Source organism: Molossus molossus, unplaced genomic scaffold, assembly GCF_014108415.1.
Source record: "Molossus molossus isolate mMolMol1 unplaced genomic scaffold, mMolMol1.p scaffold_m16_p_7, whole genome shotgun sequence".
Classification (NCBI taxonomy): domain Eukaryota; kingdom Metazoa; phylum Chordata; class Mammalia; order Chiroptera; family Molossidae; genus Molossus; species Molossus molossus.
Window position 1 is genome coordinate 2,086,345 of NW_023425401.1, and position 27,615 is coordinate 2,113,959.

A 27,615-nucleotide genomic window follows, 5' to 3' on the forward strand; every position below is an offset into this window, starting at 1 on the left:
GGGAAGCGCTGGGCACCTTTCCCTACGAGACCGTGCGGTGCCCACGGCGCCGTGTTCTGGTCTTGCACACCTGCCCCAGCACACGCGGGGGCCACGCCCCGCCCTCCCTCCCCGTGAGCCCTGCGTCTGCCTGCCTGTCCGCACACGGTCTCTCCCGGGACGCCCTGGTGACAGCCCAGGGTCCAGCTGACTCCTCCAGCAGCAGCGAGAGGCCCGGGGCCTCAGGAACCAGGCCAGGGAGGTGACCACCCCAGAGGGGACACCCTCCTGCCGCAGGGGAGATAGGACAACAGGGCAGTTCTGACGCACCCGGGCCAGAGCTCCCGGAGTCTGCAGAGACGGCCGTGCACCCCCCACATACGGCCTCCCATCGGGCCACTAGAGAGCCGCCAGCCATTTTGCCGCCGCCGCCATGCACGGGCCACGACCACCGGACGTCGAGGACCCCTGCCAACCGCCGTGGTTGGGAGAGGCCACGGGCCAGAGCTCCGCGCTCCTCTGGGCAGAGACAGAGGTGTGCCCAACCAGCAGAAAAACAGGGCTCCAGCTGCGCCTGCAGAAAGCACCTTAGGTCGCGTCTCCCACACTCGGCGGCATCTGGAGCGTAGACGCCTCAGTGCAGGCTTCTCCTGCCCCTGGCCACGCTGCGAGCAACGCCTTTAGGGGCGCGGGACAGTCCTTCTCTGTGCCCAATTTCCCCGGAACAGCATGAGTCAGGGCGGCGTGCAGAGGCCTGGGTGCTCTGTGCAGGGAGCGAGCCGAGGCCCGGGTGCTCTGTGCAGGGAGCGGGCGGAGGCCTGGGTGCTCTGTGCAGGGTGCGGGCGGAGGCCTGGGTGCTCTGTGCAGGGTGCGGGCCGAGGCCTGGGTGCTCTGTGCAGGGTGCGGGCGGAGGCCTGGGTGCTGTGTGCAGGGTGCGGGCCGAGGCCTGGGTGCTCTGTGCCGGGTGCGGGCCGAGGCCTGGGTGCTCTGTGCCGGGTGCGGGCCGAGGCCTGGGTGCTGTGTGCAGGGTGCGGGCCGAGGCCTGGGTGCTCTGTGCCGGGTGCGGGCCGAGGCCTGGGTGCTCTGTGCCGGGTGCGGGCCGAGGCCTGGGTGCTGTGTGCAGGGTGCGGGCCGAGGCCTGGGTGCTCTGTGCCGGGTGCGGGCCGAGGCCTGGGTGCTCTGTGCCGGGTGCGGGCCGAGGCCTGGGTGCTGTGTGCAGGGTGCGGGCCGAGGCCTGGGTGCTCTGTGCCGGGTGCGGGCCGAGGCCTGGGTGCTCTGTGCAGGGTGCGGGCCGAGGCCTGGGTGCTCTGTGCAGGGTGCGGGCCGAGGCCTGGGTGCTGTGTGCAGGGTGCGGGCCGAGGCCTGGGTGCTGTGTGCAGGGTGCGGGCCGAGGCCTGGGTGCTGTGTGCAGGGTGCGGGCCGAGGCCTGGGTGCTCTGTGCAGGGTGCGAGCGGAGGCCTGGGTGCTCTGTGCAGGGTGCGGGCGGAGGCCTGGGTGCTCTGTGCAGGGTGCGGGCTGAGGCCTGGGTGCTCTGTGCAGGGTGCGGGCCGAGGCCTGGGTGCTCTGTGCAGGGTGCGGGCCGAGGCCTGGGTGCTCTGTGCAGGGTGTGGGCGGAGGCCTGGGTGCTCTGTGCAGGGTGCGGGCTGAGGCCATGTTTCCCGGGCACGGAGTTTACAAAGTGGAGGGCAAGTGGGCACCCGTCCCCTCAGTGCTGAGATGGGCTGGGGGAGCCGGGCTCCTGCAGCTGCCGGGCTGCCCCGGGTTAGCTGTGCCTGCAGACAGGGGCGCGCTCTCTGGAGGAGCGGGCTGCACACAGGTGTCCTAAGTCCCCCTGGTGCCTCTGGGCCCTTCAGGAGCCGAGGCTGAGCCACAACTAAGAACGAAATTGCTCCAAGTGTTTGCGAGGCCGAGGGAGGGCTCTGCCCGGACCCCGGGCCCATCTGCCCACAGTACCTGCAAGAGCTGGGTCTGCCCGCCGTTGGACTGCTGGCACCAGGTGACCATCTGCTCTGGGAAGAAGTTCTACGGGAGGAGACAGACAGACGGACATGCCAAAGGTCAGCTGTGGAAGGGGAGGAGCCCACCCTGCCCGGGGCTGCCAGGCCCGAGGACACCCCTGCGGCAACGGCCGCCTCCTCAAGCCCCACCACCGCCACGGCCCCTCCCCGCGGAGCCCCCCGCAGCAGCTCTGCCCGACCCCAGCCCCCGTCTCCGTGTCTCCCAGGCAGGGCGCTGCCCCGGGCCTGGCTCGTGACGCAAGTCATGGCGTCCGACTGACAGCTCTCGAAACTCAGACGAGCACAGTCATGGGTGCAAGGCGCGCCCCCCCCCCCCAATCGCCAGCCAATTTCTTACTTTCAAATAAAAGGCGATGCCCCCTCAGAGCCAGAGTGGGCCTGGGCCTCCTGCCTGGGGGCTCAGGACAGGAGAACATACTAACCACCTGGGTCTGGGGCTCTGGTTCTGATGTTTCACAAGACAAGCACCTACCCCCATCCCCCAAAACAAAACCCAGAAAAGCAAAGAAAAATCCAGGGGACTCGTCAAGATGCCTGGGTATTAATTCCGCTACTTGTTCTTCCACGAGTGATCACAAGACAGTATCGGCCACCCGTGGAGAACTGTGAGCTCTGCTTCTGCGGAGCATGTGACCAGCTGTCCCTTCCTACTGCACTGCCGGGGACGGTGCACCCCCTCGAGCAGCAGGACACCCGCAGGCCACGGCAGAGCTGGGGTTCAGCGTGGACTGCTCTGTCCAACAGCAATGCCGAGGCCAGACCCGCCTGCCGCCCCTTGAATCTCAGCTGCTTCAAAATCTGCCCCGATGACACCCCAGTACCAACGGCGAGGTCCAGAGCCCCGCACCCCAGACCCGAGGAGGCGAGACTCACTGTGGGGTTTTTGAAGAACTCGTATTTGGCATAATTCTTCCTGAAGAGGAACTTGCTGTCGCCAGCCATGGTGCTCTCCACCTGGGCCACCAGTTCGTGGTCTTCCAGGCACCGCTCTGGGGGAGAAGCATCGCGTGTCAGACGGGAGGGGGGACAGGGCAGAGCCTGAGGGCAGCTTGACAAGCAACGAGGGGCCCTGCGGGCCTTGCCCCCTACGGACGCTGGAAGCGGAGAGGGTTTGGCAGGAACGCACTGAACCGACGTCTCCCTCCAACCCTCGCCAAAGGCACCGGGGTCCCGACACAGGCCGTCGGGAGGCGTCCTCTCCACGTGGCACGGACGAGCACCAGCTCTCAGAGAGCACGTGGATGTGGCAACTGGGAGCCACGCGAGACAGAGAGAGCAGGCGCTGACAGGAGGACCGCTGTGGGGGGTGGGGAGGGCAGCAGGGGCACAGAGACGTGCCCTCTGGTCCCTGACACTCGGTGCGGGCGCACAGGACAGGATGTGCCACAGAAACACCGTCTGCCAATACGCATCTCCGACGCCGAGGCCACGCTCCACGTGCCCCCCACACTGAAGGGCTCTGTCCCAGTGGGTTCGCCGCAGCGAGGGCCAGAAACACGCTCCCCAGACCTCGTGGGCACTGGCGCCCACGGGCACAGGTGCCGCCCGGCCTCCGTCTGCCACCGGGTGTCCAGAGCACCGGCTTCCACCGCCGGCAAAGAGCCACCGACGTCAGTTTGAGGGCCCTTCTCTCAGTTCTAATTTTCTCTCTGATTCTAAAATCGTGTGTTTTTAAGTGATTTTGGTCCATTCTGTGTGTTTTTTTTTTTAGATCCTCACCTAAAGGGGTGTGTGTGTGTGTGTGTGTGTGTGTATTATAGATTTTAGAGAGAGAGGAAGGGGGAGAGGGAGACGCAGAGAGGAACACCCATCTGCTGCCTCTCGTGGGCGCCCAGCTGTGGCTGGGGCCTGTGGCGCGGGTGTGTGGCCTGCTCGGGGACGGAGCCCCCCGAGCCCCCGGCCAGGCCGGTCCTCCCACGAGCAATCCGCTCGCCGCCCGCCACTGCACAGCCAGGGGAAGAAGTCTGGAAACTGGGTTCCTCTCCTGGAGTCATGGGTCCCCGAGAGCTGCCAGTTTAGGGAAAACCCTGGTTTTAAATACGTGCCTATGATTTTGCAGCACCGTCATCTACCCACTAAGGATTCAAACAAAAACCCGGAACGTGTCATGTCTTCAGCTAAAATGGACCACCTGAGCCAAAGGAACAACACCAACGAAAAATCCAAATAACAAAGCCCCAGAAAGTTCCACGAATCCTGGCTCCAGACAGTCCTTGCTCCCTGCGCGGCCGCGCGGGGAGACACCGCGGGGCTCCACCGCAAAGAAGCTGCGTCCGGGCTCCCATACAGGGTCACCCCGAGTGCTGGGTGCTGGCAAGGGGTGGGCGGCTCACTGCAGTGATGCCCGGACCCCACGAGCAGCAGGCACAGCCAGCTCCCTCCCAGCATCTGGGCCCCGGAGGGTCTCTGCCTCGACCCACCAAGGGCAGGAGCCCGGAGCACGTGGGAGAGGGGCCGGGAGGGAGGGAGGGGCAGCTAATAGGAAGAAGAGAGGGGTGCCCTCGGAGCACCCGGGTGCGCTGCCTACCTAACCCCAGGTGTGGGTGGTGCTCCACCAGAGTCCAGCTGTTGTCGTCCACACAGTGGCTTCTGTACACCAGCAGTTGGCACAGGTCCCTGGCCGTCATGTCCACCATGATCTCCACCACTTTGCAGGTTGCGTCTTCGCCAAAGACCTTCACATCCTGCAACACACACGCAGTGCTCACACACGCGTCGCGGGGGGTGGGGGGCTCTGCTGTTGTTTGTTTACAGTTAGATTTATTTTTTCCCTCACCCGAGGACATTTTTCTTTTCTTTTTTTTTTTATCCTCACCCGAGGACATTTTTCCATTCTTTGTTCAGGTAGAGTGAGAGGGAGAGAGAGGAAGAGAGAGAGAGAGAGAAACATCGATGTGAAAGGGACACATCGAGTGGCTGCCACCCACACAACCCACCAGGGCCAGGGACAAACTGCAACCGAGGTACGTGCCCTTAGCGGGAACCGAACCCGGGTCTCTCTGGACCGCAGGCTGACGCTCTAACCACTGAGCCAAACCGGCCAGGGCTACGATTAGATTTTTATTGTCCAGACTTGTGACGCGGACACGGTCACTTCGACAGGACTTGTCTCTGGCTCCGGGAAAGCCTACTCAGGTACTGCGGCCGCCGGAAACACAATCGTATTTTTTCACTTCTCAACAGACAGATTCAGGCCTCTAATAGACTAGGTCTGTTTTCAAATGAGTTAGGGGAAGGACAAAAAAAAAAGTGAGTTTTTAAGAAATAAAAACTGAACCAAATGAAACAGAAAAAGGAAGGACCACGGCCGTCCAACATGTGTGTAACTGTCCCTCCAGCAGCTGGCGGGACACCGCGGCCACCTGGTACCCCGGACGGTCAGGGGCACAGCACGGCCTTCTGGAAATGCGGGGCACTGAGCCGAAGCCACGGCTGGGCCCGGGGGTGCAGGGGCCTCCCGACATCCTGTCTCAGCCACAGGGAGGGTTCAGGCAAGGGCAGCTGGTGGCCGGGTGCAGCATTTCACAGCGGAACCAATCGCAGATTCCTGACTTCTGGTGGCTCCCATGGGCCGGGGGCGGTGTGGGCACCACCCCTGCTGCCTCCTGTGGTGCCCTCCCCTCTCATGTCCACTGAGGCTCAGGAAGAAGTTGAGGAAGATGAACACGAACACGCTGAAATGTGAAACACTGCACTGAAGGGCGTCGTGGGAACGGCCACACAATTCTTTGGCCCCTGTCCTCTACACGCTTCATTTTCCGGGTCTGGTCTGGCGTGTTTCAGATGAACGGTTCCCAGGCACAGGGGTGCCAAGGGGAGCCAGGAGGGCGGGGGCGGGCCATGTGCTCTGCTCAGCAACACCCCTCGGGGCGGGAGGCAGCCTCCGGGGGAATTCGAGATGCTGGAAAAAGTCTCACCTCAACAGCCTGGAAAAAGCACTCAGAGGAACAAGATGGCATTTCAATACATGCTGCCTCTTGAAAGGGAGTCTGTCCTGGCCTCTCCCCCGTCCCCGGTGGGCCGGGCCCCCTCCCCCTGGCCCACCAATCCTGGTGGTGGGGAGCGGGTGGGCAGGCTGTCTCCAGGGTGCTGCCCAGGCTGCCTGGGCTCAGGCCTCTAGGTGGTGAATCAAGCCACCTGGGCAGACCAATCAGGTCCCTCCCGGGCCTGTACAACCTCCCCAGCGCCCCACACTGGAGCCTGCCGCCGGCTGAGGTGGAGGTGAGGGCTGCGGACCGCAGGGCGCCCCCTCCCCCACGCCAGAACAGTCCCGCAGGCCCCAGGCGCTCGCTCAACGGAGCCTGTGTGTTCTCTGAAGTCTGCCCTGCCCGAGATCGCAGAGATCTGTGTCCCCGTGACTCATGCAGCAACCTCGGGGGTCCTGACAAAATGGCTCCGGCCCCCTGGGCTCTGCCCCTTCCCGGCTTCCCCGACCGACCCAGCTCGGGCTTTGTCTGCTGTTTATCTCCACCCCGGCTCTGGCAGGAGGGCCTGGGCTGGGATTAATCCCACTGCCCCGCCCTCCTCCGCTGGCCGAAGGAGTTAAAGTTCCCGCAGCCCAGAGTCCCCGGAGGGGGAGGCCCAGGCCCAGGGACCACCCTCGGGGGGGGCGGGTCACCAGGCTGCCTGCACCTCCTGGCCACCCCCCATCCCAGAGCACCCCGGCCGGCGCGGGGCCTGAACCTGCACACTCGGTGTTAAAGAGACCGACCCGTCTTTCCCAGAGCTTCCCTCTCACTCGAAGAGAGTTAGACTTTCACCAGTTACTCAGGGCTGCAGACGTGGCGGGGTCCGGGGGTGGAGGGGGGGGACCCGGCCCCAGCAAAGGAAAGACATCCTGGTCTCCAGGCGAAACGTGTCTTTCGAGCACGGGAGAGCAGGAGGAGAACCTGAGGAACACATGGGACTCCCTGTAACGCGACGAAAAGAACACGCAAACCGTCGCCTCGGCTTCCAGCTGCAGAGTCAGCGGCCCCCCCTTTGCTGAGTCCCTGAGAAAATTAGCTGCGATCTCAACGTGCGACATTATCGTCCCTGGAAACTCAGACCACAGTGCAGGGCTCCTCCCGCCCCGCCAGCCACACCACATTCTTCCCTCCACTCTCCCCTGACCTCCCGGGGCGCACAGCCACCCCCAAAGGTCTATATATAGTCTGCGTACTAAAAGCCGAGATGTGTTGTCACAGGGCCATGTCCACTGATCCCCAGGGAAGGGCCAGGCTGGCAGGACCCGCGGGGGCAAGAGAACGGGGTCACGGCTGCGGGCCCCTGGCAGGGACAGACACAAAGGGACCCACAGTCCGGCGCCAGGACCTGGAACCCCACGCGGCCCGCCCTGCCCGACGCAGAGCTGCCCGGCCACCTCCCCAAACTCAGCAGGCCTGCTGACCGCAGCCGAGACAACCCCCAGACAGAAACCTAGAAAGCCACTGTGGCCTCGGCCTGGGCAGGCGACCGGAGCACAGGTGACTGCGTGTCTCGTAAAGGCAGCACAAAGGAACGTGTCACCAGCACAGCCGGCCCCCGGCCTCTGTGGCTTTTACAGCCGGAGGTTCTGGAGGGAGCGTTCTGCCCAGGCCAACCGGGGGCTGCACGTGGAAGCAAACTGGAGTCTCTATCTCAGGCCTGGTGCAAGGGAGCCGGGCCCGGGGGGCAGGGGGCAGTGCCCAGTTAGACGCAGGCGCCCTGCCCCCGCCGGGAGACCTCTGAGGGCAGTTTTCCTGGGGACAGACACGCAGGGACACACGCATCGAGGTAATGCCAGGCTGCGGAGGACTCGGAGGGCAGACCCCGCACGGCCTGGCTGTGCGGCCTCACCGTCCTCGTGTCCTGGGAAGCACAAAGCCCCACACGTGGGAGCTGAAGCGGCCTCCATGAGCTCCCTCCACGGGGCGGGGATCTGAGGGGGCCTCTAGGGCCAGGCGGCGGCTCACCACCCAGCTGCGGGTCCTGGCGCGTGGCCACGCTGCTGAGCCTCGGTGTCCTCATCGGTGACACGGGGTCTGTAAGGGGCACTGGCCTCGTGGTGCCCGCCCGGCGCGGGTCATGACAGTCACCTGCGCTGGCCCTGGGAGGCACTCTGGGAAATAGTGGACGCAACTAGGGAAGCACCTGAGCAAAAGGCGGGCAGGTGGGGGGGCAGCCAGGACCCCAGCAGCTGCTCTGCTCCGAGCTGGCCTGCAAGTCTGGGAACAGGGACCGGTCAGCGGGAAAAGCCGGCTGGACCCCTCGAGGCCTCTTCCCCACGGCAAAGGAAAGTAAGCAACTGACTGCCTTTTACCCGAGACAGCGGGTCAGTGGTGGGCACGCAGGCCTTGCCCAGCGCCCGCTCAGGCTGGCGAGGCGCCGCCTGGTGTGAAACCTCGGGGACGGAATGGCCGCCCTCCCCGGCTTTGTTGTCACTTTCTGGACATTCCTTGTACAGAGAGAGAAGCCGACGCTTAAATAGCTGCAAGCTCAAAGGAAGGCGCTTCGTGACAATCAGAGTGGACGCTCCATTGTCTCTGTGGCCCCAGACCGTGCTCTGGGGAGCCTGGCTGCCTGTCTCAGGGTCCCCAACACGGAGGCGCCTGCTTCACACACCACCGCACGGGGCTGGCGGACCTCGGGCTCGGTCTCTCGTGACGAATCCAGGAGAGCTCTGGCGCTGGCCCAGGGCATCTCGTGAACACAGAAAGGGGTGCTCTCGGCTCCGCACCACAGCACACGGCAGCCCTGGGTGGACAGCCGCCCGGGGGCAGGGGCGGAGCACAGGAGGGGCCCCCAAACCTCTGCAGAGGCCGGTCGGGAGGGTTCTGAGCTGGGACCTCCAGGCCCGCTGGTCTTAGCCCTTCATCTCATCACTTCGGAGTGAGGACGTGGCTGACTCGTCAGCAAGGCCCTGCGCCTTTCGTAAACATGGGGAGATACGTGCTTATGGGGGAGCCAGCCTGTGCCACCCACCAGGAGGGGGAGCCGGCCAGGAAGGGGGGTTCAGCAGGGGGAGGGAGGCTAGGCTGCCGGGGGTGGGGTAGGGCTGAGGAGACTGGGGGAAGATTCAGCTGTGCCTGGCAGGTGGAGGGGAGGGGCACCCCGAGACCGCAGTGGCCGCGCCAGGGCCAGCACGCCCTCGAGCCAGCTGTCGCTGCCTCACCCGACGAGGAGAGGGAGTCTCAGGAAGGCAGGGTGCCTCCTCCAGGTCAAGGAGATGAAGCTGGGGGGGCGGGATCTGAACCCAGGGCCGCCAGCTGCTGAGTGCTGCCCTTCCCTGCCAGGAGTGACCCCGGCTTCCCAGGAGCAGCGCCAGGCTGCTCATTCTGGGGTGCCCTGAAGCCCCAACTCGGTCAGGCCTAGCAAATTCGGAGGAAACCAAGTGTACGTCCAAGCCGAGCAGAACCCGGGCTGGGCTGGGTTCGTTTCTGCCCGAGACGTCGGACCGGCGACAGGGACGGCGGTGCGGTTCTGTGGCCCCCATCGCGTTCACGGCACTGACTCAAACCCACGGGACAACATGAAAACGCCCCAGAATCCCCTCGTTTCAATGCTTCAGGGAGAATCAAAAATATGCCGAGTCTGCAACTCCTTCCTAAAAAAGTTACGGTTCTAAAAATAACTTACAAAAGAGTTCTTGGAAGTCAGCCCTGATTCAGAGTCCCGGCGGACTGCCCCCAGGCGGGCTCTGGCCACCAGGGCGGCGACAGTGCTCCGGGCACAGCCGAGCCTGCCGGCAGCCTCCTGACCAAGCAGCCAGGCTCCTTGGGAAGAACCCATTTGGATCTGTTCGTCTGTATCTTTGAACCTTTTCTAGAAAGGGCACAGACAGCTTGCCACTCTGACAGAAGCAGTTGTTATAATGGTATTCTACAGAAAACAAGATGAAGAGTGTCTCTAAAGTCTCCTTGGGTGGACTGAAGGGGAGCAGAGACCCCCCCCCACCCTGGAGCTGAGCACAGGGGTGCAGCCGGCCTCTGGGTAACTGAGTGCAACACCCGCAGGCTCCTAAGTGGGTCCCTGCCGCGTGGGCCCATCCTGTTCGCTGGGACGTGTGTCTCTTCCTCCCGCAGCCCCTGAAGGAGGCTCGGGCCTGTTCCTCATTCGGGGTTCCGCAGGCTCACCACTGTCTGCCCCGCGAGGCCCCGGGAGAGCGGGTTCACACCCCTACTGCACTTGCTCTTTTCCCAGAGAGAAGCCCAGCGGAGCCTCCCCTGCAGCAGCGACATGCTGGCAGCCCCTCAGCCCTGCGCCCAGACCCTCTCTTCTGCCGGCCCCTCAACCAGGACCAGGTCCGACAGGCGGGGCTGCGAGAGCCGTGCAGAGGGAGACAATCTCTGGGGAGAGCACCCCGAAAGTCTGACCAGATGTCCGCCAGCCTGCACCCAGCCTGCCAGGGACACACACGAGGGCTGTAGCCGAGGCCCAGAGACGCCCAAGAACAGGACGGCGGTCCCCGTCCCACAGCCGACCTCGGACAGGCGGCACCTCTACCAGGGGCTCTGTGATCCGGAACAGAGCACATGGGGAGCTCCAGGGTATGTCCCATAGGTCCGCCCCCCACACTGTGTGAAACGTGAGCTCCCGCAGTGGCAGTGCCCCTGTGCAAGGGCCCCGCACCTCCCGGACTGGATGTTTCTTCCAGAAGGCCCAGGCTGAGGGAGCAGGCCCAGGCCCCCGTCCGTCCACCGGGCAGTGCAGGGAGGCAGAGAAGCCAGGCATGGCTTGTTCCTACAGCCGGGACCAGGAGGATGGAGCGGGGAGCCCAGAGGGTTCCCCTGAGGGGTACGGTGAGGCACGTGTGATTCAGACCTGGCTGACACATGACACGGCCACAGCAGCCACGGACCCGGCTCCCAGGGCCCCGCCCTGTGGTCTGAGCTCCAGCCCGGGGCTCCGTGGTGCAGCGGCGTGTGAACACGGCTGTCCCCGCCACACCACGCTCCCTGAGGGTGCTCTCAGCGCGCCAACACACTTTGTCCAGGACACCTCTGCCGGCCAGCGCGAGGGCCCAGCTCCTGACCTCCTGGTGGCGCGGCACAGGGGTGGCGGGGAGGGCGCCACGCAGTCGTGGGCTCCGTGCGCCTGGCGAGGCTCCGCTCCCGTCCCCCCAGGAGTGATAAGATGTCATGTGAACATTCGTTTGGCCCGCGGAGCCGTGTTTGTTGGCTCAGAGCGTGGCGGTCGTATGTGGGGGAGATAATGAACTTGAAACTCGGCGCGGGTCTCTGGACGGGCCCTGCCCCAGCTGCTCCATGAGAACGTGTTGCTGACCAGCCCTCTGACAGAACAGGACAGGCATGCAGAGGCCCCAGGCTGGAGGGGGTTCTGGGCGCAGCCCAGCCAGGGGCCTCTCGCAGAAGGAGGGAGAGCAGGGACCCTGCGGGGCCTCCCAGAGATGGCCAAGGAAAATAAAAAATCTTTGTTGAATTAACTTCCTCAGAGACTTGGTAACGAAACGTTCCATTTGCATATTGTAATCTTAAAAACCAACAGAAATGGTTTATACTCTTTCTCTAGAAAATTTCCAGGGAAGCCACATGACTGATTGGCTGCGGTGGCCAAAAAACAGAGGCAGAATTTAAGAGTGACCCCTCCCTCCAAATTCCAGAAGAGGAGGGCGGAGGAGGGGCAGGCCCGGGGAGGGAAGATGGTGGGTCAGCTCCAGGGTGGGGGTGGCGACAGAAACCCACACTGCAGCTGCAGCAGCTGGTCCAGCCGAGCTCTGCCAGGAGCCACGTGGGCTGGGCCAGCCGCCTGGGGAGGGAGGGGAGGGAGGCTTGGGGCTCGGAGAGGCAGGGCTCAGCGAGGGCTGGGTGGAGGAGGGGGTGAGGACGGGGACGGAGGGGCCCCTGGGAGGGGTCACAGCACACACCCCTGAGTCATTCCCTTGGCCCGGGAACTCTGGGGCCCCCCGGGGGAGGGGCCTGGGGGTGGTGAGGAGCTGGCAGCTGTCCACCCATCACTCACAGAGACAGGCAGCGGGAGAGCCGGCGCCAGTCAGGGGGCGCCGGGCGAGGAGGGTCTTATCTTCTAAGATGACAGGGACACGCTGCTGTGTCTCTCTGGCGGCCCCTCGCTCTGGTGCGGCCGTAAATGACTGTCACGGGACAGCAGCCCCTCCTCTGTCCCACTGGGGCCCAGCCCTGCTCCCAGGGCTCCAGTCCAGACACGACCTGACTCTTCTGAACGTCCAACATGTGGTGGGGGACACGGTTCACCTCGCTCAGGGCCCCCGGGCCCCCAGCACTCGGGTTCAGCTTCACTGAATTCCTGCTTCTAATGTGTTCTGAGCCCGAAGGTACCAGAAAAGGCGGGGAGGGCAGGCTTTGCAGGGGCTAAGCAGCGAGGGTTCAGGAGTGTGGGAGGGGCCCGTGGGGTGGACGCAGAGGACGGGAGGACAGTCCGGCTCCAGGACGGCCCGGCCGAGGCTCCGACCTGGGCGGAGGCGGGTGGCACGGCCCCCACCGCACTGGCCGGGACGTAACCTGTGCTTAGCAACCACGGGGAGCTCTCGCCAACGACGGCCTGATGTCGCGGCCCATTCATTAAAGCTTCTCAAAGCCTCGGGAGGCCCGACTGTGCTCGTTAGTAAATGCACGTCAAAACCCTATGCGAGGCAATTAATTCACTTCCAGAAAATTAATTTTTAAAATTAAGCAAAGAGAGAAGAGCTGCTTTGGAGCGAAGACAGTATTTATGCCCTATTAATAATGGGGTTAAAATATGTGACTAATTGTGTTTACATAACACATGGAAGGACTTGCTGTAACGAGTCACTGTGCAGCGGCACGAAAACCTTCGCTGGCTGAGAGGCCGGCCGACCGAGCTGCCCGGAGCGCCCAGGAGCGCTCACAGCTCCACTCGGACGCGGAGATGTGGCCTCGCCGTCCCTCCTCACCAGCCCTCCACTCCAGGGCCTCTCCCTGCCCGCCAGCAGCCCGCCTGCTCCCTGGCTCCTGCGTCCTCAGAGGGGACTGTCCTCGCCGCCCTGCGGGGTCAGCCCGCTCCACGCACGGCCTCAGTTTCTCCTCCCGCCACTGACTGTTCTGGGGCCCTGGCCCACACGCAGTGCGTGGGGCAGGGGTTTCTGGGGAGCAGCTCGTGTCTGAGTGGAGAGGCGCCTTGGTCTCCAGGCTCCGGCCTTTGAGCACAGAGCCCTGTCCCTGAGCACGGGAGCGAGGGCCTCAGCCTCCGGTAGCCACGGCGGCCGGAGAGCACGGACGCACCAGGCACCCCGGGAGGAGGCCCACACCCCGCAGCAGCGCGGGGCAGAGCTGTAGGGTCTGGCCCTTCCACCATCCCCACCCGTCACTGGTGGCCTCTCCTGCGGCCTGAGCGCATCCTACGGGGTCTGAGACGGGGTCCCCTGGCACCGCACGGGGCCCGCCGGCGGCAGCCTGCAGCTGACCAGCTTGCTTCCTGACCGCATGAAAGAAGAAAGGACGTTGGATTTCTCTCCCTCGGTCCTGTGACAAAGAAGGGGCCCAACCTCCTTGCCCATCAGCAGCAGCTCTGCCCATCGTGGTCCCAGACGGGCAGGACCCCGACGCCACCTGGCCACGCGACCTGCAGCAGCAGTGACACGCACTTTTCAGCGGGTCGGTGTCGGAGCCCAGGGCGGACCAGAGCGCCCGTCTCGGACCGACCGGCTGGCGGGAAGGACACCGCTCTCCGCCCGTTCCTGCGCCTGCCGGAGGGGTGTGTGCGACAGAAAGGCAGACGCCAACACCACGTTCTCATGGGAACCACGCCAATCCCCAGACACAGCAGGCGGAACCCCTGGGTTTCCTGGTTCTGCTCACGGAGCTGGACAGTCCGGGGGCTGGAGGCCACTGGCTTGCCAGCCGCCGCGGGAGCCAGATAATATTTTCACGGTCTTATTTTAGGATGAGTAACTTTGTAAACAACCTCAGTGACCAATCCACAGACGGCGTGTCTAGACCCTTGCTTGAAGCAGAAGGTCACCAGGGAGGCAGACATCCCAGATGTACTTGAGCATGTGACAAAGAGCCGCGGCCCGGCCAGCTCTGCCTCCAGACAGGGGCCCTCACCTCGCTCTCTGGGCCGATGGGGGGACGACACAGCCCGCTCGGAGGTGCGAGGTCGGAGCGGGGGCAGAGCTCGGCAGCGGGCCTGCCCCTGCCTTGTGAGGGACGGGAGGGCGTGCAGGGAACGGGGACCGTGGCCCTTCACCCTCCGGGACGGCAACCGTGGAAAAGTACAGAGAGAGCAGAAGGGGGTGATTCTAGCAGAGAAGGCGAAGGGACTTCTGAAACACTCTTGTTGAAAAGAAAGAACTTCAAGGGCCCAGTGAAAATCAGAGGCTCTGGATCCTGAGGTCGGAACACACCGGAAATCGAATACTCACCCCGGGGGCACCCCGGGTCGGTCGCTTACACTGGGCCCAGCGGCTTCACCATTCGCACTAGATCCCAACCACGCTCCACCAGCTTAGAGCTGGGCCCGTCTCCCAGCTTCAGAGAGAGAGAATGTTTATTCTTACCTCTTAGGGTTGTTTTGAGAAATAAACAAACATATAAGGAAATAAATGTATAACCACTCAGAATAGCGCCTGGCACACAGAGATCCCTCAGTGATGTCAGATGCTCCAGTCGTCATGGTAATTACACTGTACTCGTATTACCCCCCCACACACACATCAGAACATCACCGGGTCTCCCTCCGAACCTGGGACCCACCCGGACCCAGGCCCCGCCGACCAGGAGGGACGAGCCACCAGCGCCTCCCCGATGAGCTGGTCACCGGTGATGTGACTTGGGCACATCACTGAAACTCTGTGCCTCAGTTTCCTCCCACGGGAACCAGGCCACACGTAAGCACAGCTCTCCCCGAGCGTACACACGACCGACCGGCTTAGAAAGTCGGCCGTCTCTTTCCGGGTCGAGTGGGAATTCGTGCGCCTGGGGCGGATCACACCCAAAGTCAAGACTGGAACATGGACACGTTCAGATGGACTGCAGGTCAGGTGCCCACGAAAGCCCAGCACTCAGCACCCCCTTCACCCACGATCCGTGGGAAAGGAAGACGGGGGTGGCGAAGCTGGGTCAGAAAACTACAGCGCATTTTTAAGCAGCAGACTGTGATTGTTTTAAAACCACGTCCACGAGACTCCTTCTAACACACACAGCTACGGCCCTGACGTAATAAATGAAATTCTGGTAAGTTAAAAAGCCTTGCAAGGCAACACGGATAATTGGAAGAGGAAAAGGGCGAAGACAGAAGAGACCACGCTTTCCCTCCCTTCTCCCCAGAGCGCGGAGCCCACGCGTGTGCACCCCCAACCCCGCAGCCTGGCGCAGACGGAGGGCACGCTCACCAGCTTCGCCGGGGCCTGGCTCGGAGGCAAGGAGCCGGACGCCAGTGCCGGGGGGCTCCCCGCGCCGCTGCCGCAGAGCTCGGGGAAAGGGTTGGGGATGGCCGGCAGCGAAGATGTTCTGAACTGCTGGTCTTCCTCCTGCAGGCGCCTGAGAGGAGAGACAACCGTGGGTTAAAAGCTGCCACCAGGCATGACCCAGCAGCCCCACTCCTGGGGATCCAACAGATAAGTACACAGTAACCACATCAGGACTCTTGGCAACAGTTGAAAGGCAGAAGCAACCAGCGTCCAGGAGGCATGAACATCGGTCCATACAAAGGGTTACTATTTAGCCCGGAAAAGGGCAACATTCTGACAGAACGTGAGCCTCCATGAGAGACGTCAACCGCACAAAGACGAACCCCAGGGGAGCCCACTTCTCGGCACACGGAGACACAGAAAGGGGGACAGCGGGTGCCGGTCCTGGGGGAGGTGGGGTGGGGCGTCCGTGTTTAGCGGGGACAGTTTCAATTTTGCAAGATGACAGCGTTCTGGGCTTGGTGGCGTGACAATGTGAATACATACAACCTGGACCTGGGTCCTTAACCATGGTAAATTTTGTGTGATGTGTATTTGACCACGAGTAAACATTAAAAGAAACAGCTGCCACCTCGGGCTCGAAGGGCATCGGTGCCCCGACTCGGGGAGAAGCCCTGTGCACGTCCCCGTCGCACACCATGCTCAGCACATCACCCCAAAGACCTCAGCAGTCCTATTCCGGGAAGACCTGCCTGCGCAGAGGTTCATGAACAAGAGCATTTTCGAAAGAACAGCTATCTCCCGACGCCCTTGAAAGGAGCGCCTCTCTAACCAGATAGAAATATTCGAAGAGGCGTCCTGCGTCCTTCTCCGCCCTGTGGCAGGACGGCCCGCTCACACACAAGAGGCCGTTGGTACCGAGTGGTCGGTGCTACGTGCTGCAGGTGGCTGCTCGCCCGAACCACACACGCTCGAGCTCACGTCACCGGGTGCCCTGCTGCACCACGTCCTGATCGACAGGACTCTGCCCTGTTTGGGTCCAGAGAGCTCCCTCCTCCCAGGAACAGCCTTCACTTGTCACACAACCAAGCAAAACATACACAGATGATGAATCAGATGCAATTAGGGAAACAGCAGAAACATCAAGTTCAAAGTGAAAGCAAAACAATTGCAAAGTGCCCCGAGTCTCCTCCCCCAGGGGTTCCCCTGGCAGCTTCCTGCCCTCTGTCCACCCGGCGCCCTCACGCGCGTGCGGCTGGGTCCCGTCTCTGCTAGGAATGCCCACTCCTCATCCGCACACACCTCGAAGCAAAACCCTCCGCGGGCTGCGTCTTCACATCCCTTCTTCACGAATTCACAACCGGGCTGAGTGAACGGCTCGCTCGCGTGCTCGGGAGGGACAATGGCGTGGAATCGGACACCGCGACCCCTCGGGGTGTCCCAATCCTGCGGGAGGCCTGTGCCGCCCCCCCGGGCGGGCCGGGCAGCCACGGGGATGTCCAGTGGGAGCTCCCACGGCACAATGGGGCTCCGTGCCACGAAGACCTGCGGCCTTCCTCCGATCCCACAACGTGCCAGGAAGTTTATTTTCTCTGTTCACACACATCAGCCTCCCTGGAACGGCTTCTGACTGGGCAGAGCGTCCATGGTCACGTGTCCTCGGGCAGACACGCCCACCTCCCGTGTCTTCCTGCCCAGACCTCGAACCAGGAGCCCAGAGAACACAAGTTTGCTTTGACTTCTAGTCCGAGATGCCAATGGCCCACAGCACGGCCAACACCGGGAGAGAACCCCAATGTGGACTGGGGGATTTTGGGTGCTGGGGATGCATTAATGCAGGCTCATCAATTAGAACAAATATTAACAGCACCCCTGTGGGGATGCTGACCCCGCGGCAGGGGAGGGAAATCTACCACCTTCCTCTGAATTTTGATATGAACCTAAAAATGACTTTAAAAATAAAATATTTAAAAAACACACATGTTATCCTCTGTGAAAGAGGCCAGACGCATAAAGCCCTGTGTTGCAGGATTCCGCTTCCCCAGGGGTTAGCCCGTCTGGGCGGAACATGCCGGCTGCCTGGACCTGCGCTTCCCGGTCCCCCCATGTTACGTGAATGTCGCCTCAGTAAGTTTTGTTAAAAGTGGACTTTCCAGCAGCTCCCAGAGACGGCTGAAGGCAAAGTGGAGGGACATTGTGAAGGCTGAACAAACCCCATCTGGAGGGTGCAGCGAGGACACCCCCACAGGAGGCCCCTGAAGGGCCAGCACACAGGCCTGCAGCCCCCTGCACCTTCCGGACCCCGGTTCCCTGGCCCTGGTGGGGAAGCCTGAGTGTGACAACGTGGGGACAGCAACGCCCCGCTCCTGGCCCAGGACCCAGCATGATGCTCGCTGTGTTCCCGGCCCTTGGGGCCATCAGACTGGGTTTGCATCCGGGCTCCCCACACACTGGCTGTGGGCCATGGCACATCCCTGGACCACGGCTGCCTTACCTGGGCCCTGAGGCCACCACACCACCACCTCGCAGGCCTGCAGAGACCATCCCACAGCTAAGAAATGGGGACCCAACAGAGGCTTACACACCTGCATGTAGCGGGGTGTTCTGCATGCACCAGGGTGTCCTGTATGCACCAGGGTGTCCTGCATGCACCGGGGTGTCCTGCATGTACTGGGGGTGTCCTGCATGCACCAGGGTGTCCTGCATGTACTGAGGGTGCCCTGGATGTAAAGGGATGTCCTGCATGTAGTGGGGTGTCCTGCATGTAAAGGGGTATCCTGCACGCACCGGGGTGTCCTGCACACATCGGAGGTGTGGTACACACATGAAGCTCTGAGCACACACAGGAGTGCTCAGCCCTGTACTGGACATGCAGAGCACACACTGGAAGTGTTCAGCTGACCCTGCCACAAAATAAATCTTAGAAAGCTCTTTCCTGTTACCCCAAACTAGTTCGTGAAGAGCCCAGTACTGCCGACCAGGGCTCTGGGGTGCAGACCCAGACCCCTCCGTGTCCCCTCCCCGGCCGCAGCAACACCACTGTGCTCTCTGCTTGTGCGAGTGACCGTGTTAGATCCTGCACAGAAATGAGGCCTCGCAGCATCGGCCCCTGGTGAGTCTTACCAGCGTGCTGTCCGCGGGGGACGGACAGAGGAAGTCTGCTGTGTGCTGCCCCGGAACATTACTCACCTGTACAAGGAAGGGAACCCTGCCATGGCACCTCCAGGGATCATCTCCTCTGCTCACCAAGTCTCCCCCAGCCCTGGACCCCAACTAACCTGCCAACATCCAGTTCGGAGACCTATGGCCGGCAAGGAGCCCTCCTCCACTTCCTGGGCCTCCCGCCCGCCCAGAATTTCCACAGGGGCTCCTCCACTCTTCATGCCCCTGGGCAATGTCATCAAAGGGCAGGGGTCGAGACATTCTACAAGTGCCAGGGGAGGCCGCCGCTCTGGGCGGGGAGGCTCTGGAGCCTCCCTTGACTGCCCGGCCAGTTCCTTCTTTCTAGAGCACCCCGCTTGGCGGTTCCTCCACACCCTTCCACCGACCTGCACGGTGCACGGCTCAGAGCCAGTGCCCGGCACGTCATCCAGTGAGCCGTACCCAGCCCAGCCCCCGCCGTCACGCCACGCAGGGGACACGTATGTATCTGTCTGCGGGTTTCATGAGGCCAACACTGTCCCCCAACACCAAGTAACCGCACCGCGCTCTCGCGAGGCGTGGGGTCCCACCTGACGGCCAGGATGTGCACAGGCTGGGAGCGCTGCACCTTCTGCTGCGGCGCCTCCTGCGGCTTCGCTGCCGCCGCCGCTCCCGCCGCCGCCGCCGCTCCCGCCGCCGCCGCTCCCGCTGCCGATCCCGACACTGGCGGCTGGTTGCGGTTGTGCTGCCCGTTCTGGCGCAGCGGCACCGGCTCGGGCTGCATGTTGCAGGCCGGGTACAAGCTCTCCAAGGAGGTGCTCATGTCACTCATCAGGGCTTCCAGGTCCACATCGTCCTCTGGGCATCAAAAGGCAAAGCAAGAAGGAACTTTAGCAGCAGGGAGGGTCAACGCCAAGCGCGCGCCCTGGCGGACAGGTCCTGAGGGCACGGTAGCATCACTGAGAAGTACCCATTTCCGTGAGGATGGAGGCCTGCTACATTTAGTAATATTTATTGGTGTTCCAGAGGCACTTTGATGATTATAGTGCAACTGCACCTCTGCCTGCCTGGGCGGAGAACCTCCCAAGCACCGCTCAGCGGCCGGTCACAGGTGGACATGGAACCCTAATTAGGCCAATCAGGAGTCCCCCTTCCCCGAACAGCTAGAAGAGGAACAGAAACAGAACAGCACCCACCAAAGCCACCCAGAGGGCGCCATGGTGGCCACGGCCACGGCCGACAGGCTGCCTGCGTGGCCGTGGACCTCCAGGCACCCCTCCCCCGCCCTCGGCACGGAAGAGGGTCTGAGGCGGGTGCACAGAGAGAAGCAGAGAGTGGGCACAGGGAGCGCCAGCCAGGATGCCAGAGAGAGACGGGCACAAGGAGACTCGGATGGATAGTTCACGCGTCAACGTGGCTAGAACACGGTACCCAGAGAGGGGTCCACCTGCTTCTGGATAATGCTGGAAAGCTAGTATTTAGGTGTGATCAGCATTTAAGCCAGGAGACTAAGCGAAGCGGATGACCTCCCTCACATGGATGGGCCTCACCCCATCAGTCAGAGGCCCTGAGAGAAGACGGGTGTCCCGCAGCCTGAGGGAGTTCTGCTTCCAGACTCGGTTCTCCGTCGGCCCACCCTGCGGATCTGGGACTGGTAACATCACAACCATGTGAGCCAACTCCTTAAAGCCCACCCCCACATGCGTGTGCCTAGGTGCGTGTGTAACAATGTATCAGTTCTGTCTCTCCGGGGTCCAGCTCAGCATGGGAGGGTATCACCCAGCATGCTGCCAGAGAGGAGCTGGGACCTGGGGGGAGCCGGTGGGGAGGCTGCGCGCGGCTCAGCTCCGTCCTTCTAAGGCCTGGCTTCCTCCTGCTGTGGACACGAGCGTCCCTGCAGCCGAATAGGAACTGTGCTCAAGCTGGTCTTAGTTTCTCCTACTTGTAACCCAATACACTGTGACCATCCCGGCTCCTTCCTGTTTTCCAGATCTGTCACTTTTTAACAACTTGGTCAACAACAGCTGAGGGTTACCCCATTGCTGGTCACGTATTCAGTCTCGTTTGATCCCCTAACAGCCCCATGTGACACCCACTGAACAAACAAGGGGCTCAGGGTGCGTGAGAGCAAGACCCCCAGCCTACGGAAGGCCGCAGCCCTGGCCGGCCGGCCCCAGGCCCCCGGGCTGTTCCCTGGCACCTGCCGGGGGAGGGTGTGAGCCGCGGGCGAGTTATTCTCGGCTCCCAGCAGAGGCTGGCGCAGGGCGAACACCTGAGGAGCGTGATTTATTCGCTCCGCTCCGTCCGCCGCGCAGAACAATGTACAGTGACGGCTGACCTGGCGCGCTGGCCGGGGGCCGGCCGGCAGGGACGCGGGACGTGCCAGGCGCACGAGAGCGCGACGGAGCAAACCTTGAATCGGAAAACATGTTTGGCAGCTGCCAGTTCGAGCTCCCCAGGTGCAGGCTCGATCTTTCCACAGCACTTTGCCCTCCCGGGCTCTTCCGCTCCCCACACGAAAGTCTCCTGGGGGGCCAGGGTACAGTCAGACCGAACACAACGAAGAGGGACAGACAGCTGCCTGAGGAGGGCGTGCAGCGAGACGCAAGGGAGGGAGGCTTCAGACAGATCCCTGCTGGGTCCCGAGGGGACAGACAGACAGAGGGACGGGAGGGCGCAGACAGTGCGGAGATGGGGTGGCCTGGTCGGTGCAGTGGCTGCGGACACCAAGGACGGAGGGGGTCCGGCTGAAGAACGGACAGGGGCCGGGGGACTGGGACTGGGGCTGGAGTGGGGGGGGGCCCAGACTCGGACTCAGACTCCTGACTGGGAACCAGCTGGGGGCCCTGCATTCCCAGGACCTGTGAGGGGAGACGACCAAATTGCTATAGGTCAGGTTATGAGCAGTCAAAGATTAATCCCGTGGCCAGATATTAAGAGGACCAAAGTGCTGAATTAATAATTAATAATTACCACGGCATTAATATTTAATGCATCACATGGAAGGACACCACAGTCAGCAGGCTCCTGCTCGGAAGCTGGGTTGGGGTGGGGGAAGGGAAACTAGGGGAGGGGGGGCCAGACATTCAGGACCCTGGAGGGGCTGGTGCACACCCACACCCTGGTCCCTGCAGCCTGTCAAGGCTGAGGAAGGAGCACCTGCCATAATAAAAGTCATGGGTGACAGCCGACCCCAGGGAGCCAGCTGCCAAATCAGGGAGCAAGCACCTTGTGTGTTTATTGGAACCTCAGGGTGTCCCTCTGACGGCAAAAGGTCCGAGCTATACCGAAGCCTGCAGGTCTGAGCTTCCGGAAAGTTCTAGGCTGTGTCTGTCCGTCATGACCCCACTCCTGCCCTGTCCTCCCACGGAGCTGATAAGCAACCGCTGAACGCGGCTCTGACACGATTCAGCACCTGTGCCCCCGAACTCGCCCTATCTATGGCAGCTCAAGGTTTCTGTCTTGATGGGCACCTAGGAATCGATGCGGGGGAACACAGAGCCCACTGTCGTTACGGGATGACCTTCCGTTTGCACCGCGGTGGCCTGGGGGCCCAGACGGGCCGGCTGCACCCGCGTTCCTGGCCCGGGAGCAGGAGAGCCCGGCCAGACACAAAGGCCTGTTTTCATGGCTCTCGTCCTGCTCCAGCGGCCGGACAGGAAGACAGGTCTGGCTGACAGATTTCTTCCCAGAAAAAAATATCCTGATTCCCTCGGGAGGGGTGGGGGTGGATTTCTACTTGAGCTGCTTTTCCCTGGCATTTCTGAGCGCCCTGGGCTGTGCCCACCACGTAGGGCAGCCCTGTCCCCCGTCCTTCCCCTCCCTCAGCCCCCTGTCCCCTCCCGGGCCACCTCTCTGCACCAGGCTTCCCAGAATGCAAAGCAGCGGTGACATTATTCAACGTAAATCCTAAAGGGGAACTGGACGCCCACGTACAAGCGCGCTGCGCATCCTCTTAGGTGCGTTCTTTCTAAAGCGGCTTCCGCACACAGCGACGGCTCTCGGACCCGCGCCCTGGGCGGGTCCCACGGTCTGCAAATCCGAGCCCCCGTGTTGGCGTGCTTCACCTGAGCGCAAAAGTAGAACTTTGCAAAGACTCTGAAACCCCCTACCGTGGAACACACTCGACAACCTCCTGCAGGGCCAATTAGCGTCTCATCTCTGGAGACGAGAAAAGCACTTGTGGTTACCCGGTTTCATTTAAACTTCGTTAAAGTCTAATGAGGACTCCTAATGGAATCTTCCAAACTGGGGCTGTAAGGAATGGATTCCCGAGGCAACATTCCTCCTCCGTCTTGGAACCAGCCCCGCGCTGAGACGTCGGAGTGGCATTCACTGCCGGCCGGCGTCCCCGAGGCCTGTGCTCCGTGGGCCAGCCCACTCGGACGCTCTCAGCCTGTCCCTGGGGTGGCCCCAGCATGATCCACGAGGATCATGAATCGGCCACTTGCCAGAGCACTCCGCACGGTCCTACTTGATTGGGAGACAGATAATCAGGGCTGTAAGGGAGCAGCCACTCTGGACATGACTGTGGATGTGAAGTGCCTCTTCACTGCCAACTCGAGGCCACAATAGCCGCTGTGAGAACACACCTCGGGCAGGAATGCTGGAAGGGGCAGCGGGAAGGCTTTGTAGCTCAAATCTCGCTTCCCACACGTCCACAAGGATGTATTTACTGCACAAATATAGGTCACACAACACGGTGGTAAGTCACGTTATTAATAGCTACTTTCCTTCCTAGAATAGCCTCATCTAAAACGGGGCATCGACTTTTGTCCCAAATATCTGAGCAGCTCATCTGATCTCAAACCCGCATGTGTATCTCGGCTCCCCGTCCTGAGCAAACGGAGGTGCGGCGGGTTCTCCGAGGGCTGGGAACGCGACGGAACCAGCTCGGGTCCGGCTCGTGAGTTATCCTGCGCGAATCTCTTCCGTACACCCGGCCGGGAAGAGGCCCCGTCCCGCCTCCTCCACCACACCTGCTGGGCTGAGAGCACTGTCTAGTGTCTGCTTTAGTGACGTGACTACTGCCCCTGGGTCCTGCCGATGCGACTATGGTGGCCCCTTAAAGAGATGCTGCTTGTACTACGTTCAGGATGTGTCGGCAGAGTCTGATCCTGGGCCATATCGTCCCTGCTTCATCCCATTATAGGCCTGAGGCACACTCCCCGGAAGGCACAGCTAAACCCCCAAGGGCGATAAGTGAGTAAGAGGAGGTTCGCCCCCGGGGAGAATCAAGTAGAAGGTACCCGTGAGGCTGTGATCGAGGAAGGTCGTACATATGCACATCTTCCTGCTCGGCTCCTGGTACGCGGCTCCCGGGATCCGGCTGCGGCGATGTAATAATCCCTCATCTCTGTGTAGTGACGTCTCTTAAAACACCCTACAGAATGGGTTCAGAGAGCTTCTGGGTTGGTGAACACGGTCAGAGAGCACGGAAAAGTGCCCCCTTTTCCACGCCTCACCCGCTGCACCCCTTCTGCCTGGCCGCTCCCGACTGCTATCCTGCTAACAAATGCTCATCTAGCGAGAAGACGACTTTCCTGACTTGCGTGGGCTGCCCTGCACAAGGAACCAGGCACGGGCCGTGCTGGAACCGAACTGCGGAACTGCCACCGGGGGCACGGAGCACCCGGGGAGCGTGCAGGAGACAAAGGGAGCGCTCTGTGCGGTCCTGGACCTGACAGTTCCGGAACGCACGTGACGCGCTGAAGTGCTCACACGTTCCTCTCTGGCCACGGACGGCGCGGCCAGCCAGATCCTGTTCGGCCGGCTGGCTATTTTTGTTGACCTCTAAGCGAGTGAAACCTTGTGCAAATATAACTCAACAGTCAACTGGAATGCCCGTCTGGCACACCGATCGCTCTTCCGTTCTCACGTACCCAGATCACACGTGCTCGACTTTTCACATGTCGGCCTGTTTGGACGTAAGGCAGCAGCGAAAATGTGGGTGTCTTCCTCACCCACGGTTACATGTCTTTAATCATTAAACCGAAAAGTGAAGACTGAAACCTGGTTTTCCTTCCTTTGAGCCATTTTTAAAAAGTGAAAGCAGGAATCTACTCATGCCTTCTCCCTACCGCCCAAAACGAAAAGGCAGGATTCGAAGATCCATCTGCCCGCCATGTTCAGGCGGCACGGTTCACGTATCGTGACAGCCAAGGGGTGGACGCCACCCTGCTGATATCAAGGAATGAGACGTGGTCTGGCCCCGCAGTGGAGTATTCTTCACTCCTAAGCACGAGGAATCCGGACATGCCGTGACGTGGGCAAACCCTAAGGACATCGTGCGGAGCGACGAAAGCCAGTCACAAAAAGGCAAACGTTGTGAGATCCCACAAAGGTGAGGAACCCGGAGGACTCGACCTCACAGGCGCAGAGAGCAGACCGGAGGCTGCGGGGGCCTGGGGCGGGGAGCCGGGAGGACTGTGACGGGACAGAGCTTCCGTTCTGCACGGTGGTGGGGGTTCTGGAGGCGGCAGCAGCCACAGAATGATGTGAATTTGCTCAGCGTCACTGCCCTGCCCATTTCTGACCGGCTAAGATGGACCGTTCTGTGTCAGGTGTGCTTGGCCACAGTTTGAAACAATAATAATAATACACAGTAACAGCATTTCTAAAGATGACATGTTTCATATTCTCAAATGTGGTCACTGAAGAAATGTGTGTGGCTAATGTACTCGGGCACCTTGAAGGGACCCTAACCCTGCACTGGGCTGAGCAGCAGCAATGCCATGTGCACCAGGAGCTGGGACCTCACAGGTCTGGCTTCCTGGGCCACGCGCCCTAAGGGGCTCACCCCGGGACAGGCTGACACCCACATCACTTGCCTTGTCCTGGCACCTCCCTGGACAGGACCTCCTCCCTCCCCGGTCACCCTCAGCCCTCACCCTCTGGCATGAAGCCCCCTCCCAGCGCCCCTCCTCCGCTGCACCGGTTTCCGCTGTCACCACAGCTGAAACAATGGGAGGATGTCACTCCTGGGGGTCGGTACAGGTGGGACGGGAACGGGGCTCAAGGTGACCAGAGGGGACAGGGATTTCGTTGTGAAGAGCCAGGGTCCCTTCCAGAAGGGACATAGTCCATCTAAGAGAGAGGAGTTCGGGACCGACAGACAGGAGGCAACGCTCCAGGCCCATGCGGCTGAGGGCCAGGGGCACCCCTGAGGCTAGCGTCTTGGGGGACTCCTCGGTACCCCCAGGTGGACTGGCTTGTGAAGGCCCAGGACCGGGCTGCTCATTTCTTAAGTCCCACGGACCACGGCCTCCTGTTCTAACAAATGTTCGTTTTCAGGACAAATGTGTATGCTTCTCCGAGCCCCTGGATGACGGCTGGGAGGTGCTCAGACCCACCGGGGTGCGTCTTGGGCTCGGGATTCATCTTACAGGGCCGTGCCGAGCTCAGCCTCCCGGGGAGTCTGACCCGCAGGACCCGGAGAAGTGCAGGAGGCTGTGCGCCCCCGCAGCTGAGCCCATGATCACCCTTCCCCAGGCAGGAAGTGGGCAGAGGGCTGGCTGCAGCGACCCCAGGGGGGCAGGCGAGGCTGTCTCCCCTCCTGACAAGTCCCTGGTCCTGCTGGGGGGGCAGCTCGGCGTGGGGGGCATCGCGAAGTCCAGGGCAGGTCCGGAGCCAGACGCAGACATCCTGGCAGCTAGCCAGGCCTCCCTCGACCACAGAGCACCAGCAGCAAATAGGTGAGATAATAATTAATCGCTCTGGACTTTGATTCAGGGAGAGGGACTGCTTCAATCTATGTTTTAGAGAACTGGACAATCGTCCAAAATAAATAAGTGGGTAGAGAAATCAGGAAGCTCCCCACTGTGCTCAGGGCCCCCAGGACTGGGATTCAAGACCCGACCCCCGGCGCCCTGGGGACGTCACCCAGCGAGGCGCGTGGGTCTCCCCTCTTGAATTTCCCCTGTCGCATGGCTGCAGGGAGCCCCACACAGCCCCTGAGCTCCAACCAGGTCTTCAAAGACTCGTCTTCTGCCCCGGGAGCGTGCACAACACACGGATTCCCAGCACCCCGGGGTGACAGCCCGCTGGGCACGGACCCAGGACCTCGCTACAAATGGCACGGACAGGGCAGGGCAGGGGCAGCTGCCTCCGACGTGCTGTTCGGAGCCAGTTCGTGGAAAAAGAACAGAAACCCACTCACAAAAGATCGCTCTACGGGGCCAGAGAGGGATTGCACCTTTTCACGCATTCCTTAGCCATCCCATCTGTTTTTTCTCAACCGGATTTCGGTCCACGACGTACACCCCAGGCAGAAGCCTGGGCATGAATAGCCTGCCTCTTCGGAAGGGGCTCATTTCCCATCCAGCCCACACGGGTTAGTCCGGCAGCACCAGGACCAGAGGGAACACCCAGGTCCCGTCCCAGAGTCTCTTCCTCCCACCGTGTTCTCTAAAAGCAACTTCCAGAAGCAGGTTAGACACCGGGACATCTGCACTGTGCCCTCTGATGTTACACGCCCTGTGCTACCATGAAGCTGAGCTCCCAGGATGGAAAATCCATGCATGCAAGCCCATGTTTTTCTCCACTCCACAAATATTTACTGAGCAGCAAGGACGTATGTGACATCGGTCCAGGTACAGTAAACACAGACGTCCAGCAAACAGACAGCATCCGCCACCTACACATCGTGGGGTCTTGGGCAACACGTCCAGGAGAGCCTGCAGGGCCCCGTGTCCAGGCCCAGGGAGGGATCTGAAGCTTCCCCGACATCTGGAAAAACCATCCCCTGCTCTGGTCCAGTGACAACTCCTGGGGGGCGGAGGGGTGGAGGCTGCTGTAGGGAAGAGGGGGCTCCTCCCAGAGAGGGGCTCCCCGCGTGAGAGGTGAGGGACGAGCAGTGTCCCGGAGGAAGGGAAGCTGGGTGGAGTCCCGAGGTGCCCCACCCGGAACCCTCCCCCGGAGGCCGCAGTGCCCAGCCGGCTGTGCCCACTGCTTGGCAGGCAGAGGGGTTTAAAACCGGGTCTGTTTACAGGCAGAACAGTCAAGGAGACAGCGCCGGGCTCTAAGAAGGACCCAGTTTGCAAGGCGTCGGGATGGGGAAAGGCATTCCGGGGGAACGTTCCAGGCGATTCCAAGAAATGGCACGGCTCCCAGAACTGAATGCCCAGGAGAGAGGGGCTGGCTCTCCAGGAT

At 61.9% G+C, this 27,615-nt stretch overlaps 1 protein-coding gene across 1 annotated transcript in view; it reads right to left on the minus strand.

Moving 5' to 3' along the window:
• Positions 1-27,615, minus strand: part of GRB10 (growth factor receptor bound protein 10) — a 120,790-nt gene that overhangs the window by 23,037 nt on the left and 70,138 nt on the right. Inside the window, exons 3-7 of the mRNA XM_036247323.1 lie at positions 19,056-19,323; positions 15,307-15,454; positions 4,525-4,681; positions 2,871-2,986; positions 1,933-2,001 (exon numbers count right to left, since the gene is read on the minus strand). Coding sequence (XP_036103216.1) covers positions 1,933-2,001; positions 2,871-2,986; positions 4,525-4,681; positions 15,307-15,454; positions 19,056-19,297 — 732 coding nt within the window. The 5' untranslated portion in view covers positions 19,298-19,323. The remainder of the gene's footprint in view (positions 1-1,932; positions 2,002-2,870; positions 2,987-4,524; positions 4,682-15,306; positions 15,455-19,055; positions 19,324-27,615) is intronic.